Genomic DNA, 19,813 nt, shown 5'->3' with positions numbered 1-19,813 from the left:
ACTGCTTAGTGCCACCTCTGAGCAGATTCAGAGTTGACAGGCCAATGCCCCCAGAATTCTCAACACCACATTTACAGAGACTCATGCATGGAAGTCTAGAATGTTGGAAACATACCTGTGTTCTTAGACACACAATGTTTACACCTGTACATGGTTGAAAAACTATTTCCAGGGTATTCTCCCCACAGAAATCTCCTTTCCGTAGAGCTTTTCTTCTTAGGAGCTGCCAGTCATGTGGATTGATTTACATGCTTCATCCCACCCCACAACCCCTTATCTTGCAAGTATTCGTTGTCAGAGACAAAATTCAAGGTTCTCTGGGGACCTGGGACCAAAGGCTTTGTCTCTAGACAGATTGCCTCATTCCCTTATCATTGCAGAGTTCAGTTCAAAACCAGGACTCACTATCCTGAGGGGCTGAGAAGCCAAGGACTCATCCCCATTCCACTTGGAGACCTTGTGATGGACAAGCTAGGGAAGGGTGAGGACTCAGGGAGGGGTGAGGACACACAGAGGGGCAACAATGCAGATTCTGCTTACCTTGCACTCACAGCCCATCTGGTACCTGTGGTTCAGGCTCTTCTTCTGGGTGATGCTAAGCGTGTCCCAGGGCACAATGAAGTCACAGAGGGTAATGTGCATCTTGCCATCTCCTTCCGCCTTTCCTGTGGGCACAGCCACCAGGTCAATGTGAACAACAAGTCTACTCCTCTGCCTTCCTCCCGCATCTGGGTACAGCACTGGGTGTTGAGAGGTGACTGTAATAATACCATGGTCAGACTACTCTGAGGGTTGTTGTTGTTGGTGGTGGTTGGTTGGTTTTAGTTTTTTTGAGAAAGGGTTTTTCTAGTCTTGGCTGTCCTGGGACTCACTGGCTGGCCTGCCTCTGTCTCCCAAGTGCTGGGATTAAAGACCTGCATCACTACCACCTAGTTACTCTAGTTTTGAAACAACTCATGTTAGGGATGGAGAGATGGCCAGTGGTTAAGAGTACTTGCTTTTCTTCCAGAGGACCAGAGTTCAGTTCCCAACACCCACGTGAGGCAGATTACAACTGCCTGTAATTAACTCCAGCTTCAGGGACTATGAAACCTTCATCTAGCCTCGTCTACGGGCACTGCATCTTCCCCAGCACATTCTCAGTCTTATTCTCTCTCTCTTTCTGTCTCTTTCTCCCTCCTCTTTTTCTCTTTATCTCAAGAATGTAAACTAAAACAAAAATACAGCCCCCTTCATTTTTTTTTGAGACAGAGTTTCTCTGTTGTAACAGCCCTAGCTGTACTGAGAAATGTTTTCTACATCAGATTGGCCTTGAACTCACAGAGATCCACTCACCTCTGCCTCCCAAGTGCTGGGATTAAGAGTGTACACCATGTTTTGTTTTGTTTTTAATAAAGAATAAGTTGGGTGGTGGTGGTGCACGCCTGTAATCCCAGTACTCTGGGAGGCAGAGGCAGGCGGATTTCTGAGTTTGAGGCTAGCCTGGTCTACAGAGTGAGTTCCAGGACAGCCAGGGCTATACAGAGAAACCTGTCTCGAAAAAACCAAAAAAAAAAAAAAAAAAAAAAAGAATAATGCATGTTTGAGCCTAGTGTGTGGTGGGTACAAAAAGGTGTGAGCAGGAGAATCATGAATTGAAGGCTAGCATTGCCCATGTGATGAATTTAAGGCCATTCTGGGCTACAAGAATCTCTATCTGAGAAGAACCAAAGGAGGGAGGAGGGAGGTTTAGGATAGCTAGCTTTAATTGCAACTTGACATAACCTAGAATCATTTGGGAAGACAGTCTCAATGAAGACTTATCTCCATTGGGTTGGCAGGTGGGTATGTCTGTGAGAAACTGTCTTAAACGTGGGACGACCCAGCCCACTGTGGGCGGCACCATCCCCTAGGCAGAGGTCTTGAACTACATAAGAAAGAAGCTAAGCTGAACTCAAGCAGTCAATCAGGTGAGCATGGATGTGTCGTTTCCCTCTCTGCTCTCCACTAGTTCTTCAAGTTCCTGCCTTGACTTCCCCACACTGAGAGGCTATAACCTGTAGCTGTGAATTAGCCCTTCCTCCTCTAGGTTGCTTTTTTCATTAGGGTTATTTTATCACAATGACAGAAACTAAAATAATGCTCAATGAGAAAACTTAGGAGACCAACAATGAAGGGCAGGGGCTCCCCATGACCTTATCTGCAGCTACCACACTCCTCATATGTGAGACCACACCTGGCTTTTTACATGCGTTCTGGGATCTGACCTCAGGTCCTCGTGATTGCACAGCAATCACTCTGAACCGCTGAGCTATCACTGCAGTCCCAATTAATGTGCACAATGTACATGTCTGAAAATGTCATGATGACTCTGCTCTAACTATGTATTGTTTGTAGGATGCTTATGTGTATGTGAGCACTCCTACACATCACAACCCACACTTGGAAGTCGGTGACCAACTTTGTATTGTCTTCTCTTTCCTTCTTCCTTTAAAGGATTTGGGGGTTGAATTTACATTATCAGGTTTCTTTGGCAAGCAGCCTTACTGGCTGAGCCATCTTGAGGGCCTGCTCTAATCTGTATAATTAGTGAACACTAACACAAAAAGAACAAAAGAAGACCCTTTAGCACAACCACACTTGGTTGGACTCACATGGCAGGGTCATCTGTTGCAATATTTCCAGCTTGGAAAGAGTCTCGGGGTATGTTTATGGTTACGTGTTTACTTTTCCTTTTAGGAGAGAGAAACTTAAAAGAAGATTACAGGGAAGAATCTATACCAGTCCACATGTGACGCTGAGTCATCATCCTGGGAGGAAAAGGCGACCACAGCCAGCTGGCTGGGCAGTTTGCTGGGCCCTGTGATTTCTGGATAGCCCCTGGTTAAAGGGCCTGCCCTGACTCCAAAGAATGGGAAACAGATTCTGTGCCTTGGGAAATAAAGGCACGACCAATCAGGAGTTTCCTGACCAAGCCCCAAGAGCTAAAGAAAGATCAGAGAGTTTTGTTTTGTTTTCACAGTGTGACTCAGGCCTGGTCCCCCTCACAAGAGGACCATTCTTTGGACAACTCCAAAGAATGGTCCTCATGGGGAGAGACTAAAAGAGTCACAGAGAAAAACATCTTTGGCTGTCCTAACCAGCATATGACTGTCTGTAAATATTCTAAGGGAGGCCCTGTGTGTGCATGTGCATGTGAATAGTATGTATATACATGTGTACATGTTCATGTGTGTTTGTGTATATAGTTTATACATGTGTGCATGTGTGTGTGTGTTATATGCATGTGTATACATGTTCATATGTGTTTTGTAAGGGGAATATGCATGTGTATATGATGTGTGTATGCATACATGTTCATATGTGTTTGCCTGTATGGCATATGCATGTGTGCATGCTTAATGTATATGTACATGTTTATATGTGTTTGTGCATGTGGGTGTGTGTGTGTGTGTGTGTATGTGTGTGTGTGTGTGTGTGTGTGTGTGTGTGTAGGCTGGATGTTAGAGATGTTCCCCATTCGCTCACCATCTCATTTTCTGGGACAGGGTCTCTCACTGAATTTAGTTTACCAATTCAGCCAGACTGGCTGACAGTGAGCTCCAGGGACCCTCCTGTCTCTAGAGTTACCGGCATGTGCTGCCACGCCCAGCTTTCATGGGGTTCTGGGGATTGAACCAACCAGAGTGACTAATTTTCTAAGACAAGGTTTCTCTGTGTAGCCCGGTGTCCTAGAACACACTATGTAGACGAGGCTGTCCTCAAACTCAGAGATCTACCACCTGCCTCTGTCTCCTGGGTGCTGGGATTAAAGGCGTGCACCACCAACGCCTTTCCAGGGGTGGCTTTCTACTGAGGCTCTCTGCAGACCCTTCTCCCTCATTCTCCTGTGAGGCCAACCTGCTTATAACCCAGCTACCACATAACTAACTCATTGACTTTCATTCAGAGTGACACACACAGGTGCCTGTCACCTTGCATATATTTATGAAACAGAATTATTTATGAATGTGGACTATACCCTGGTAAAGGCATCCAGTGTCTCTGCCATCTTACTTCCATATTACAACAACTGCCCCACCACCGGTCTGGGGGGCACTGACAATTCAGGCCACTGAGCCAAGGATGCTGGCTTGTGAGGTATTGGCCACCAGTTCAAACCCAAGCAGGTGTGTTTTCAGAGTGGGCACCTGGCACATGTCCCACCTGCCACCTTTCCACTATACTAGTTTGTTCTGTGTACAAAACACATCCTTAGCATCCTCAGTTCTCCTCCACTGGGCCAGTGCAATGGCTCAGTGTATAAGGGCACTTGCTGCCAAACTTGTTGATCTGAGTTCAGTCCCTGGGACCTGCTCTGTAGGAGAGTGCTGACTCCCTCAAGATGTTCTCTGGCTTCCACTCAGATGACATCAACGTGTGCACATGTATACATGAAATAAGTAAACGTCTAATTAATTCCTTTTCACCATGGAAGCCTTCAAGTGCTTCAATTTCAGATATGATTGAATGTCTGAGTTGGAAAGCTAATGGAAACATCAAAAATAGGAAATCGGGGGCTGGAGACATGGCTCAAGCAGTTAAGAGCACTGTTGGCTTCTCTTTCAGAGGTCCCGAGTTCAATTCCCAGCAACCATATGGTGGCTTACAACCATCTGTAATGGGACCCAATGCACTCTTCTGGTGTGTCTGAAAACAGCTACAGTGCATGCATATACATCAAATAACTAAATAATTCTTAAAAAAAAAAATAGGGGGCTGGAGAGATGGCTCAGCGGTTAAGAGCACTGACTGCTCTTCCAGAGGTCCCAAGTTCAATTCCCAGCAACCACATGGTGACTCACAATCATCTGTAATGGCATCTAATGTGACAATATACTCACATATATAAAATAAATAAATATATACGTAAATAAATATTTAAAAGATAGAAAATCACTTGTCAATTTCAATGGAAAAAATATCACAGAAAATTTTACACATCTGAGCAGTACTAGAGCCCCTGGCATTACATGTTTAAGGCCTTGGATTCCATCCCCAGCACCACAAAATATGCGTGTATATATGTATACATATATGGTATATATGTGTGAAGGTATGTGAGTGTGCATATGTAAGGGTATATGCATGTATATGTGTGTATGTATATATAGTAAATAAGTGTATATATGTATGTGAATGTATATGAGTATACATATATATGTATGTATGTGTGGATGCATGTGGATATATGTATATATGGGTATGCATGTGGATATATGTGTCCATACATGTGTATGTGTGTATATATATGTGTGTATATGTATGTATGTCTGTGACTATATATGTTTATATGTGTATAGCATTTGTATGTATTCATATGTCTGTGTGTGCACGTTATATGTGTATACACATACATGTAAAAAGGGAGGCAAGTCTTACATGTTCTGAACAGAACCTGGTGTCATGCCCAGTAAAATAAGCTGCCACAGAAGGATATATCCCTGCTAGGACTGAGAGCTGCCTAGAATAGGCAAGTTCACAGACACTGAAAATAGACTGTAGGGGCCGGGACCCAGGCCCTGGGGCAAGACAAGGAATGAGATGCTCTTGACCAGTGGGATGGAGATGTTGTTTGGGAAGATGACACAGTCCTAGAATAGACAGTGATAGCTACACACTCTTGTGGATACATTTAGCACCACCAAGTCCTCTGCTCAGGCACAGTTATAGAGGCATATTCCATTTTACATGTTTCTGCAGTTTTTGTTACTTTCACATATTTTTATATGTATGGGTGAGTGTGCATGTGTGTATGCGTGCACATGTATATGCATGTGGGGGGTGTGCATGTGTGAGCATGCATATGTGCATGTGTGGGAGTGTGTGGGGTGTACATATGATGTGTATGTGCATGTGTGTGTATATGAGTGAGTGGGTCTGTGGGCATGTGTGTGCATGCACATGCGTGTGTGCAGATCAGAAGAAAACTGAAGAGTTGCTTTTCTTAATCTGCCATGTAGGTCCTGGGGATCAAACTTGGGCTTACTGGCCAGTGCCTTCACCCAGGCCACTGGATCTAACTAGCCTAGATCCTGATGGAGTTTTATGGTGGTGTTGTTGTCATGGGTGTCATATGGACAGAAGAAAACACGGCCTGTGTGGGAAACCTCCGCCGGCCAGCATGGATGACAGGGATTCAGCCTGAGAGAAACTGTGATATCTGCGCACAGTCACTGGAATTATCTGGCCTCCTGTGTGGACCTGGAGCCTGGCTCTTACAGAAGCGGGGTAGAGTCATGGAGAGTGCCTTAACACGTGACCAAGCCTACAAGACACAGCAGCCCCGGCAATGACCATGAAGCAGCTGCCTGCAAGACTCTCCTCTCGTCACTCACTCTGCTCAGGCGTCCTGCAGTTTCTTCACGTCATCGAGGCACGAAGCATGAGTGTGAGCCTGCTTGCAGCCGTCACTGTGCGCTAGGGCTCCGGATAGCAAGGCATGACTTACCTATTTGTAGGCTGCCTGCCTGTTTGAAGCCCTTTAACGGTCCAATGGTCTGGTTTCTATCTCATGGAACAGAAAACAGTTCTGTTTCTGTTTGGGATATCCACGTGATAAGCAGCTCTGATTGACAGGTCTGGCCACAGGAGGTAAAAAATACCCCCAGTGTCCATGTGCACACCTGGCCCCTGTAAACCCCATCAATATGTATAACCAGATACAGGCAACTCCTGGTCTCTGTCAAGGAAGGTTCTAGTTAGAAACTGGCTCTTAGCCCCGCCCACACATAGATTCTCTAAAGGAGCCTCTCAATTCCTAGATTCTCCTTAACTTGGACTGGATATACCCCGGGCATCCAGCATGTCACAGGCTGCAGAGAATCCCAGTGGGTAGCAAAGCAGGAAAAACACTCAGATACATAAAAATAAATCCATTAAAAAAAAACCTGGGTAGAGCCAGCAGGGGTGCTCCAAGACCATGCTGAAGAACCTCTGTCCACCACTTCAGGCTTTAAGCTGTTGTATGATCCCGATCAGCTCAAAAGAAACATAACCACCGGCTCATGGCAGGTGTTGCCAGCAGACCCCAGGCTCGTCACTACACCCGAGGCAAACCCTCTTCTGCCCTGGGGGATCACAGCAACCTTTATAACGTGAAAGCGGAGGACCTGTGCAATCTCTGTAGAGAAATGAGAAATCCCCTAAACGCCCAGCCAGTGCCCAGGGAAGGAATTGCTGCTGGCCTTCCCAGGAATGTGGCCTGCTAGAGAGGCTGCTAACACAGACAGTTTTTGTATAGGTGAGGGCCTGGCGGGTGCCTCTGGCAAAAGGCCATGCCTCCTGGACTTGGGCTATTAGCCGTCCCTAGCCCAACGCAATTCTGCTCTTTCGCCTCTAGAGGGCAGTGTGGGAAGTTTGTTCCTTAGAGACCAGGACCCGGGAATTCTCTGCACCACAATTCAGCATTCAGTGGGGAAGGGTGAACTCCTCCCACACACCTGCAATTAGATATTCCTTCTTTCCTCCGACGTCCAGCGAGACCCCACACACTGCTGAGGAGGGGGCCGTGTAGATAAACTCGATGTCTTTGTCAGGTCCTTTGAACATCTGCAAAACACAGGAGGGCAGCAGGTATAATACAGATGTGGCTCTCAACCAGAGCATGATGGGAACAGGAACTCATGGCTGCACGCAGGCGTGTCCCTCAACCCCGACCCAGGATGCACACGCGTGACCCATGGATTCACAAGTCACCACTGCTTTGTGAAGATGTTCAGAGTCATCTGCTGAGGGCTGTGGGGAGATCTCAGCGGGTGAGCACAGTCCTGTCATCTGAGGGAGAATTTCTCCAAGGATATGTCTCTCAGGACGTCATTTTAGGATCACAGGATAAAGTCTAGAGATTCTCACTGGCCACGGAGGGCTCATCTTTGTTCCCAGGAACTGTGTTAATTTATCTGCTGTGGATTCCCCATGTTCTTTTGATCTTCACCCCTCCATCTCCCAACCCCCACTTCTGGATTAAACCTAGGCCCAATAATTTATACCGCAGCCCTACTTCAGGATTCATTTTACTTTGTAGCCAGTCCTAGATTTGAATTCTTCATTCTCCTGCCTCAGCCAGATGCTGGGGTTATAGGCTTGTACTACAAAACACCATTTATTTCCAGAGATTTTGGTCTTGAAGCACTGGCTTCCAGAGGACAAAAAAGGAGAGAAAGGAGCCTGGAACCAGAACAGAATCTTGGGGTCGGGAGAGGGTTTGATTTCTCAGTGCCTTAATCACTCAGTTCTTCAGCCGCCCTGCTGGGGAAGACATTCCCAGCAACTAGATGTGTGTGTGTGTGTGTGTGTGGTGTGGTATGTGTGTGAGTGTGTGATGTGTGTGTGATATGTATATGGTGTATGTGGTATGTGTGTGACATGTGTATGTCTATGTGTGGTGTGTGTGTGTCTGTGTGTGGTATATGTGTGGTATATGTGTATGTATATGGTATGTATGTTGTGTATGGTGTAGGCATGTGTGGTGTGTGGTATATCTGGTGTGTATGTGGTATGTGTGTATGTGTGTGGTGTGTGTATGTGGTATGCATATGTGTGGTATGTGTGTGTGTGGTGTGTATGTGTGTGATGTGTGTATGTACATGTGTGGAGTGTGTGTGGGGGGGGTGCCTGTGGGGGGTATATGTGTGATATGTGTGGAATGGTATATGTATGTGGTGTGTGTATGTGTGTGTATGTGAATGATGTATAATGTGTGGTGTGGTGTGTGAGTGGGGGTATATGTGTGTGCTGTATGTGTGTGTGTGTGTAGTGTCCCCACTTTTCCCATTTTACTCTTGTCCTTCCTAACACTCCAGAGAGAGGCTTTTCTTTTTGTCTCCTCCTCCTTTCCTTCTTCCTTCCTTTGAGTTTTAACAGTTTACTTTATTTCTATTTACATGACATGTTTGTCTGCATGTCTGCTGCCATGGCATGATACCCTCAGAAGCCAGAAGAGGGCGCTGGAGTCCCTCCAGCGGAAGTCCGGGTGGTTGTGAGCTGCAGGACGTGGGTGCTGGGACCTGAACTCTGAAAGGGCAGCAAGTGCACTCTTGACGCTGCGACCCTACCCTCCAACCTCTCTCCTAGAGCACCCTGCAGGAAGGGCCTCCTCAGGCATCTGAAATGACGCCACTCCAAAGTGTCAGAGTCACTTCCTTGGCATTAAGCAATGAGGATGTTATGAAAGGCTGCTTGTTTCTCTGCCTCCTAAGAGGCTTTGGTATCGAGTGGCTAGTCATCCTCTTGAGGTGACACAACCACTGTGGTGTGGCAAAGCTGCCTCTCACACTGGAGGAGCCAGCTGCCTTCCTTTGGACTTCAAGGTAGTAAATGTGATCAGCAGGCACCTGTGCATCTCATTTGCTGTGCTAGGGTTCAAACTTAGAACTTCAGGTACGCTAGGCGAGCACTCTCCCCACTGAGCCTCAACCTCGGCCTCAGTCTCTCCCTCTCCCACTCTCTCTCAAACGTGGATCTCTGCCTATTTGTCCCCAACATGGAAAAGACCCCGAAAACACTAGCAGATACCACCAGTCACTACAGCTGCCTGTGCACTCTCTCTGACCACAGTCCTGTCCACCCAATGGGATACCTTCTCAGTAAGTGGCCCAGCACGGGGAGGAAAGCTGCCCCTGAGCACACCCACCTGCCAGACACATCCTTTTACAACATGCTACACACCAGTGTATCATCCAGAAAAACCAGGATAGCATGTTTCTGGAACTAGACAGATGTGGTTGTCTGAACGAAATTGGTCCCACAGGCTCGGGTATTTAAATGCTTGGTCCCAGGCTAGTGGAACTGTATGGGAAGGATTAAGAGGTGTGGCCTTGTTGGAAGAGGTGTGTCACTAGGGGTGGGCTTTGAGGTTTCAAATGCCTATGCTAGGCCCAATGTGTTTCTCGTCCGGCCTTTGGATGGGGATGCAAAGCTCGCAGCTTGTGCCCCAGCACCATGCCGTTGTCTGCTTCCCACTATGATGGTCGTGGACTAAACCTCTGAAACTGTAAGAAAGACTCCATTAAATGTTTTCTTTTACAAGCGTTGCCTTGGTCCTGGGGTCATCCTACAACGTAGGATGGTGACTGAGATAGCTGAAAATATAACAGCTCTGCCTGGCTTTTATGTTCTTGTAGATTGACAACTCAGTTCTCTGGCCTAGGGGTGGCTGGGCGAGTCCCTGCCACTGTCCCTGCCCTGCTGCTGCACTGCCGCTGCCCCTGCTGCTGCCACTGCCCCTGCTGCTGCCACTGCCCCGCCCCTGTTCCCCCCACACCCATGCAGTCAATGTACCTTTATCTGCTTGATCTCATATTGAATCCTCTTGATGGGGTTGCCGTAGATGTCATTCCCGGAATCCACCTCCTTCTCACTCACTGCTTTGGCCCTGATCACTGCAAAGCACAGAGACAGGGATGTGAGGAAAGTCCCCGTAACCAGGATCAAGGCTCCACCCACGGGAGTAAGATGTGCTCCCTATGGGAAGTGTTGGGGGAGGTGAGGCTATTGCCCACCTGCTGTAACCTGAGGGGTCAGAGGAGTCCTGGCTTGTCGTAAGCAAGGAGAGGCTTGTCATGCCGGGGTTATCAGCAAGAGTTCTTCACTGTGGCTGGGACACGGCTCAGCTGGTAGAGTGCTTGCCTAGCCTGCACCAAGGCCCATGTTCAATCTCTAGTACCGAGCACCAAATAAAACTGGGCACGGTGACACACACCTTACCAGCCCTTGGAAGGTAGAGTCAGGAGGGCCAGAATGTCAAGGCCAGCCCGGGCTAATCAAACCCTGTCTCAAAAAGACAAAAATTGAAAACCAAAAAGCTGGGTGTGGTGACACATGGTGACACGTGCCTTTGACTCCAGCACTTGGGGTGGGGAGTGAGGAGGCAGAAACAGGCAGATAATCTGTGAGTTCAAGGTCAGCCTGGTCTACATAGTGAGTTCCAGGTCAGCAAGGGCTACAAAGTGAGACCCTGTCTCAAACAAAACAAACCAGTCCAAACCAATAAATCCCCAAATGAATCCTTTGCTGGCAAGGGCAAAGGCAGAAGCATCCCTGCCCAGGTGGCTGCAGCCCACTGGTGGCAGCCACTGTGGGTCTGGTTCAGCCTGTTTATTGGTCACTAGAGAAGTGTTTAACTAGCGGCCTGGCATGCAATTCCGCTCCTGTAGGTGGGGTTGATGGACAGCCAGCGAGCTAGCAGCACCTCATCCTCAAACAGGCTTTGAGGATGGCAGAGAGGCAGCCATCCGCCTCAAAGGAGCCTGATTTACTCAGATCTGGGGACTCACACTGGGGCTCCTGGAGTACAGAGGCAGACCACCTGCCTAGCATGCCAGAGTGCCTAAGTTCCCTCTCTAGTCATCCAGAAGGAAGAAGTTCCCGTGTAAAGCATCCTATGCAGAGGCCGTGCACGCAAAAGTCAGAGGAGACCTTCAGTTTCCTTCCTCTTCTTTCTTCCTTTCTTCCTTTCTTTTTTTGGTTTTCGATTTTTTTCAGGACAGGGTTTCTCTATATAGCCCTGGCTGTCCTGGAGCTCACTCTGTAGACCAGGCTGGCCTCGAACTCAGAAATCTACCTGCCTCTGCCTCCCAAGTGCTGGGATTAAAGGCGTGCGCCACCACTGCCTGGCGAGACCTTTATTTCTCAGATGCCAATTGCCTTATTGCTTGGAGGAGAGGATTATTTTTAATTTATTGGAGGTGGCAAGGTTTGCACGCTGCAAAGTCAGAGGACAATTTGTGAGAGTCAGTTTTCTCTCTCTACCATGTGAGTTTACGCACTGAGTCCTCACCGACTCTCCACCTTGTTTTTGTTGTTGTTGTTGTTTCTTTAAGATTTACTTATTATTATATGTGAGTATACTGTAGCTCTCTTCAGACACACCAGAAGAGGGCATCAGATCTTATTACAGATGGTTGTGAGCCACTGTGTGGTTGCTGGGATTTGAATTCAGGACCTTCAGAAGAGCAGTCAGTGCTCTTTTTTTTTTTTTTAAGATTTATTTATTTAATGTATGTGAGTACACTGTCACTGTCTTCAGACATACCAGAAGAAGGCATCAGATCCCATTACAGATGGTTGTGAGCCACCATGTGGTTGCTGGGATTTGAATTCAGGACCTTCAGAAGAGCAGTCAGTGCTCTTAACCGCTGAGCCATCTCTCCAGCCCTCCACCTTGGATTTTGAGACAGGGTCTCTGACTGGCCTGAAGCTCACAGTGAAGCTTCTCTCTGGCCAGCAAGCCCCTGGGCCCAGCTCATCTTTTCTGTCCCAGTACTGGGGTGACAGGTGCACGCCGCATGTTTTATGAGAAGTACGACAATGGGTGGGAAAGCGCATGACGCAGGCTATGGTTGGTGACGCTGGTGTGGCTCGTAAACCTTAGACGGCGATGGTAAGGAAGCAGGTCCTGTAGGAAACCTAGTCCAGGAACAGCCTTAAGAAGTGGTGGGAAGAGGCAGACCAGGAAATCTCCAGAGTGTTATGAAGCCTGGTCACGCTGACAGGACCACAGGTTAGCCCTGCTCCCTCCCTGGAGACCTGCCACGGTGGGGCGGGGCAGCAGATGCTGTGACAGGCAGGCCCGCCTTTCTTTCACTTGGACCTTATTACCTGGGCCAGGGCCTATTTTAATGGCTTTAAAAGCCCTGCCCTTCAAACGGCAGTGGTATAGGGTCGCTCTGGGCAAGTGTTTGTCACCGGGCACACTAGCTAGACAGAGACAAGGAGCAGGCAGTGCCGGCTCAGAGTCTCCAGCGGTCAGTTTATGTTTTGGAAACTTCTGGCCAGGATGGTTTTCCACAGAGGCAGGGAGGTCCAGGCACGTGGGAGTGCCACCTGCTCCTCAGACCCTGGTGCACTCTGGGATCCTGCCCCATGAGTCTCACACCACAGCCTGGGCCCCACCCAGCTCCAAGATCGATTAACACTGGTGCTTTGGTCCCTCTGTGCAGCTGAGTAACCACTGGCCTGGCCAGGTTCCTGTTTCCCAGCCTGAAGCAAGCCTGAGTTCAAACAGCCACAACCTGGTGAAAGCCACCAGGGCAGGCCACCCCAGAACAAAGGGCCCTCTCTTGGTTCTGTGCTTCCTCCATAAACATTCCTGCAAAACACCCTCACTTACCACTTGAGTCAGATGATGCATTGGTGCCTTTATTCCCAACACTGGGGAGGCAGAAGGAAGCATATCTCTGAATTTGAAGCTAGCCTAGTTTACGTAGCTAATTCCAGGACAGCTAGAGCTACACTTCCTGCAACTTCGCTTGGCCCCTTGCTCTTCCCTAATCCATTCTGCTCCTTGGCCCCCACCTGCTTGGATACCCAGAGATGCCCCCTCCTAGGAACAGAAAAGCCCTTCTATCCAAGATGGCACCTCTAGCTCCCTTCGCAGAGGCCATCCACTCAGCCTTGAGAATCGTCCTTTCTTGGCTTCTCCCTGCATTGGCTGGTGCTCACCTCACCTCTCACACTTCCTGCCGTAAACCCTGTGCACCTGCCTGCTGAGAGGTCCTCTCAGGTAGAGGCGATGCTATGGAACAGATGGGACTCGGAGAACATCTACCAGATGGAGCTGGGCTGACCCTGACAGCCTCAGGATGGCGGCACACGTGTGGCTGGTCCTTGGTCCCTGCTGTGTAATCTGTACAAGCATCACCGTACTTATGCAACTGCGGGAGCATGTCGGATAAACACTGCCCAGTGTTTGCTCTTTGTTTGCCCCATCATCAGCTTGGAAACAAGGCGGGGCAGGGGTCTCAAAGGAGCAACTCGCCTCCCTCCTAGAGAACTTCTAGCCTTGCTTCTCAGTAACGGCCCACCATACCTCACACTGCTTAATGCTCCAAAGTGTTCACTAAGGGCTGGGGCTGTAGCTCAGTAGGTAGAGGGATTGTGTAGTTATCCGCAAAGCCCTTAGTTCAAGCCCTACCACATACAACTGGACATGGCTCATGCTTAGTTAGAATCTTACCGTTCTCTCAAACTATAGAGGTCTGAGGCTAACCTGGGATATTTGAGACCATGTCTCAACACAAGACAAACAATGAAAGTTCAATAAAGGCACTACCCACTTGGCAATTGGAAAATAAGCCCATTGACTTCTAGATAGCCAAAAGCTCCCCTTCTCTCCCATGGCACCCAGGATTCAATACTGCTGTCTTACAGAAGCCCCCAACTTCCCACACGCCGTCGAGTCCCTGACTTGATCTAAACCGAAAGGCGGAGAAGCAAACGGGTGCACGAATGTGTCTGAGAAGTGCCGCAGAGATGAACTCTGACTGCTGTGATCTTCAGAGACCATTTGACGGTGTGGGTAACACAGATGTCACCAGCTCGTGTCATATTGTGATGGCAAGGGTTAGTGAAGCCCTGGGCAGGGCAGAGAACGGGGCAGATTTCTTTGTTCCTATAAGACAAAGACCTGTACCGCTGGCCCTGGTCCTGTGGCAGCCAGATGGGTTAAGCCAGGACAGCATGTGGTTGTGTGCTCCCTTTGCTTCAGGGCTGGGGGCCATCTACTTTCTTTTTTTCAGAGATGGATGAACTGAGAGCCTGGGGTAGACACAGGATTTTCAGACTAGAATGTTAACGGGGTGGGGGGAGTTCTGGGGGTGTTTGTAGGGAGTGCGGAGGGGCAGAATGAATAATCTCCATTGACAACTGGGCTGCGTCTGGCTAGCCACGGGACCACAGGTCTGGGTTAAACCTGGGTGGACACTCCTCTCCCACTGTTGAGTGCAGCAGATTCGAGTCTTAGCTCTTACCTGCTGAGAACACTGGACAGAGGAGGAGACTGGGGAGGTCTTCCCAGTAAAAGCCTTCACTGCCCTGGCCTTCGATCACTCTGATTTAGGCAGTGGACAGACAGATGGATAGGAAAGGAGAGGATATAGAGAATTCTCTAGAAGCATAACCCCTATACGCACACACAGCAGGAGTCATCACTGTGACCTCTGGGGCTGTAGAGAAGGGAAACCCATCACAGAACGGGCAGTTTTCCTGAGTCCCCAGCCATTTGAAGGCCAGGGTAGGGCAGAGACTCAGAGAATTTGGGATGAACCAGCAGCAAGGCATGGGTGACTATTGACTGGACACTTACATGCTATGGGGGCAGACACCAGGGTTGGGCCAGCCATATCCAGTCCTGTCCCACTACCTACCCACGGAGCTGGACACAGCAGCAGGAGGCCCGTGTTCAAGTGCTTTGTGCCTCCACCCCCTGCAGCTCAAAATTTGCTTTCTCCTCTTTTCCTTCTGCTAAGCCAACATCTGGGTTTGCCATTGAGAGCTCTTCACTGACTGATGGATTCACTGCCAGATGCCGGCTACTGGAACGCACAAGCGCTGACTTAATTCAAAGCACACACAACCGCAGAGCCCCTCCCCCATCCCTCTGGCTGAGGATACCACATGATGTCACTTCCCCCTCCAGGAGCCTGCAAAAACAACCCCAGTGTACCCAGCAGAAGGGCATGGAAAAGACCTAGGTGGGTGGAGTCGAGGTCACTGGTAATGAGCCAGAGACTATGGGACTTGTTTGCCTTTTGACCATCACTACTGCCCAGGGACAGCAACAGAGGCTGGACTATCCCACTACTGTCCTCTCTAGGAGGGAAGTTGCTAGAAACTCTAGAGGTGATGGCCATGGCTAAAGGCAACTGGAAGATTCGAAATATTCCATGGATACTACCGTGGCCAAAGAGCCATGGTTCTCCTTCCCAAGGTGCTCCTGTCTGTCCCCTAAGTCACCAACACATGGTCTATTGAGCCCTGAAGACATGTTCATAAATCCAACAAGACTGTGTGTGTGTGTGTGTGTACACAGAGAGAGAGAGAGGAAAGAGAGAGGAGAGGAGAGGAGAGGAGAGGAGAGGAGAGAGAGAGAGAGAGAGAGAGAGAGAGAGAGAGAGAGAGAGAGAGAGAGAGAGAGAGAATCTCACTATGTAACTTTGCCTAGCCTGGAATTCACTAAGTAAACCAGGCTAGCCTTGAGCTCACAGAGATCTACCCGCTTCTGCCTCCCAAGAGCAGGAGGGATTAAAGGCCTGCACCATCACACCCAGTTTGTCAGCAACTTTAGATTCTGATAGTGTCCATAGTAACGTCATCGTGGAAGTCCCTTGAGATTCTAAAGACACACCACACCCATAGTCCATTGGAGGGTCCTAAGCTGAAGGAAACCTTCCTGTACAAGTCTTCCTTGTTGGCGTCTGTCACCCTCTTGTGGGTCCACCTGCTCTTGGGACAATCCCACCAGCCGACTGAACATTTGAGTCCTATGGAGGGCTCCTTCCTAGCCCCTCTCTCGGGTGTGGGCTTCCCATACTGAGCACAGTCGACCCTGTAGCTATCAACACCTGTCTTCAGAGGCTGAAGGATCACTAGAGGGTCACAACCAGGCCACCCCATCCTTCAGGGTTCTGCTGTGACATGACACCAGCAAGGTCTTATAGAAAACCTGTCAGTTTAATTCGGGGCGCTCCTCCTTCTTGGACATGAGATGGAATGGCAACTTTGCCAAGTTTCTGTCTCTGCCAAGACACTGCCAGCTGGAATCAGGAGGGCTTGCGGGAGTTCCTATGTTACAACACAACCTAAGACAGCAATACATTGTTTTAAAGCTGCTGGCAGTAAGGTGGGGGAGCTCCCTCACGGAAAGACCTCCCTCATCCCACCGATACAAATGGATACCAATGCGGTAACATTAGGCTCAGCTGCAGATGCCCTACTCAGCCCAGCCGCTCCACTTCTTTGTTTCCTGGGAGAGTTCTTACCTATCGATTCAGCTACATTCTAAAAGAAACATCTCTTTCTCTCAGGGAGGCCCTGGTGGCTTTCTCTAGCCTGTTCTTGGGTGGGAGGGTGGGGGTGGTTATAAGGTCTCTTTATTAAGCTTCCCAAAAAACATGTCATGGATCAGACATGTTTTGAACATACATGTGACATAGTCTTGTCCTTTACATTTTCCATTCAGCTAGCAAAGTGCCAACTCCACCCAAACTAGACCCCGAGGCTGCCCCTTGGAATCAGTTTCTTGTCCCTTTAGAGGGAGCATCACCGGCTAGAGAGATGGCTCAGTGGTTAAGAGCCCTGACTGCTCTTCCAGAGGTCCTGAGTTCAAATCCCAACAACCACATGGTGGCTCACAACCATCCGTAATGGGATCTGATGCTCTCTTCTGGTGTGTCTGAGGACAGCTACAATGTACTTACATATAATCAAAAAACAAAGAAAAAAAAGGGGAGGGGAGCAGCTACAACACATGTAGCTGGTCAACCAGGCTGCCTGACCACTAAATCTGGATTAATTTGTCTTGAAGCCTAAAAGTCAATATGGAGAAGAACTGGGCAGTGCCCCAGTTCTACACCCTCAGCTGGGACATCTACACCCTCAGCTGGGACATAAGACCAGCCACAGTGTCCTGGCTTTGTCCTATGACAGCTGCCATCAGATGGTTACAGTGTTCAGGATGCTGTCCTTGAACTGCTGTGGGACCTGAGTGGGGCTGTGGAGGGCATGGGGACGAGCACTTGGATGGACTGCCCTTGTTCCCTAGAATGGGCTGACTTCACTGCCTGGGGGAACCTCTGGGGATGGGGAACAGTGGTCAATGGAGGGGCTCTGTCCTGCAGCCCTAAGACCTGCTCTGGATCCCAGGTCTGGAGGCAACACCTCAGCACGTGCAGGTACAATTAGAGGTGAGCAACTAGATGTTCGAGGGATGAAAAGAAGGTTTGGTGCCGACAAGTCCTCAGGTACCAAGGATTCCAGCTCTACCTGCTGACTCCGGCCTCATGGTGACCACCCTCCTCTCTGGTGACCTCATGGCGACCTCTGCAGAGGGCTTAGCTAATCCATTGAGCTCTACCCTGCTTTGTCTGCTCCATGCCCAGCCACTCTGGTTGGTGAAGGAAAAAAAAGACCTTCCCCAAATCCTTTTTCTCTCGTTTCCCTAAAAAGGAAAAGGGGGCTGTCATTCAGTAATTAAAAACAGTCCTGTGCTGGTGAGCAGGATTCCACACCGCCTCCTTCCATCAGCAGCTGAGACCAGCCAGCCCCTCCCTCAGACACTCCCAAATCCGATGATCTGTCCCCTCATAGGCGGCAATTGGGCTTTTTGGGGAATGTGAAACCAAGCAGAGCTCCAGCCTTGGGGTAAGGCTGAGCCTACTCAGGATGAGGTCAAGACCTGTTCATCTACATCAGTTCAGGCCAAGGCGAGCCGATGGGTGTGGCTGAGGGTGAGGGAGGAGGAGGATGCGGTTCCAAGGCTCTGACCAAGAGACTGCAGGGCACTCAGCTCTGGGCCACACCACCCATGGACTGGTGCCTGGGAACGTGCCAGGCCTGCCTGGCAGCAGGCTCCCTGCCCACCGCTCAGATTCTAGCATGCTCGCACGCACAGGAGGGTGGCTGTCCGCTAGATGCCCGTCTCCATGGAGACCGGCTTTCCCATCTCCATTCCCTGCCCATTCCTCGGGCTCTTCTCGGGGAGGGCGATGGCACATCTATATGAGCGAGCAGAAGCAAGCTACACGCATTCTTGGCCCAGCCCTCCAGCTGCCTCGTGCCCCCCAGGACCCCGGTTGGCTCTGTCCTCCCAGGCCTGGTGGAACCAAACCCACACCCTGCAACCCTTCCTTTCCAGCGGCGGCCGGCAGGATCTTATGCCAAGGCCTTAAGTGCAGCCCTTCCCATTCACGTGCCGCTGAATCATTTGAAAAAAATTCATCCCGCTCCTGGGAGGGTTTGCTGAGAACAGTGTGGCCTTGTGGAGGAGGTTGCTGCTCGGCAAGTTCTATGCCAAGAAGCCAAGAGCCTCACGGGAGCCGAGCTCAGCCCTGCAAATCCCAAAGTCAGGCAAGCCGGGCAGTACAGAGCAGGGCAGAGCAAGACTAGAGAGATTCCCGCGGGTGCTCTGCCGACCCCTGTAAGCTGCCTGCCTTCCCACAGCACTGAGGGAAAGGGGCTGAGTGACATGACAGCAGAGGCAGATTGGGATCTTCACTTGGTGGCCACAGACAGACAGACAGACAGGCGGACAAATGGATGGACGGCAGTCACCTTTCCTCGTTCGCTCCTCTCCCAGGAGGGGACCTAGAATGAGCAGACCTTTGGACGTCTGTTTCAGTGCTCAGCACTGACAATCCTGGGCCTGAGTGGGACCCTAAGGCACGGGACTGTGAGCAGAGCCCACACACCACGTCTGAAGGGACACAGCAGAATGGGGGTTCCCATTCCCCAGCCCCTCATCAGTAGAGCCCCACCCCAAGCCACAGAGTACAGAAGGACATTCAGGATAGCCCTCAAGTGTCTGGCAGATGGTCCCAAGCCTGTAGCTTTCCCAGCCCGGGTTCTCTGTAGACTGGCTGGAGGCCGGACCCTGTCTGGTCTCAGTCTGAACTGATCTCTTGCCATTATGTGTGTTTTGGGGGACAATACAGGTTAGAGAGGGTCCCTGCCCCACTCTCAAACTCATGCCCCTTTTCTACACCCATCCTCTCATTGGTGTGGCGTCCTGAGCGTTGCTGTCAGCATGTGCACACACACGGCTGGGTGCTTAGCATGTGCATGTGTGCTAGCCATGCGGGCGGTGAGAGGCCACTGAGCTAAGTGTGCCTTGATGGGTCAATCTGGTCACAACTGACTGGTTCAGCCGGGGTGGCAGTAAACAGTGCGGGCACCTGCGTTTCTCATCTGGTGGATATTCCAGGCGTGCCCCAACCTGTGGACAGTGACATTGCTGTTGTCCTGCAAATCTCTTGGGCAGACGGGGTGCCTGTCCAGCACTTGGTCAGTACCGGAGTCC

The 19,813-nt window shown here is 49.9% G+C and overlaps 1 protein-coding gene across 1 annotated transcript in view; it reads right to left on the bottom strand.

Annotated features, from left to right (window-relative positions):
* Timp2 (TIMP metallopeptidase inhibitor 2) overlaps window positions 1–19,813 on the bottom strand; it is a 50,600-nt gene that overhangs the window by 4,002 nt on the left and 26,785 nt on the right. The window contains exons 2-4 of the mRNA XM_052194574.1: window positions 10,300–10,400; window positions 7,461–7,569; window positions 541–665 (exon numbers count right to left, since the gene is read on the bottom strand). Of these exons, the coding sequence (XP_052050534.1) occupies window positions 541–665; window positions 7,461–7,569; window positions 10,300–10,400 (335 nt within the window). The remainder of the gene's footprint in view (window positions 1–540; window positions 666–7,460; window positions 7,570–10,299; window positions 10,401–19,813) is intronic.

The sequence above is a fragment of the Apodemus sylvaticus genome, chromosome 10, assembly GCF_947179515.1.
Source record: "Apodemus sylvaticus chromosome 10, mApoSyl1.1, whole genome shotgun sequence".
Lineage (NCBI taxonomy): Eukaryota > Metazoa > Chordata > Mammalia > Rodentia > Muridae > Apodemus > Apodemus sylvaticus.
The sequence above is the reverse complement of the archived record's forward strand: the minus strand, read 5'-3'. Positions and strand labels throughout refer to the sequence as shown.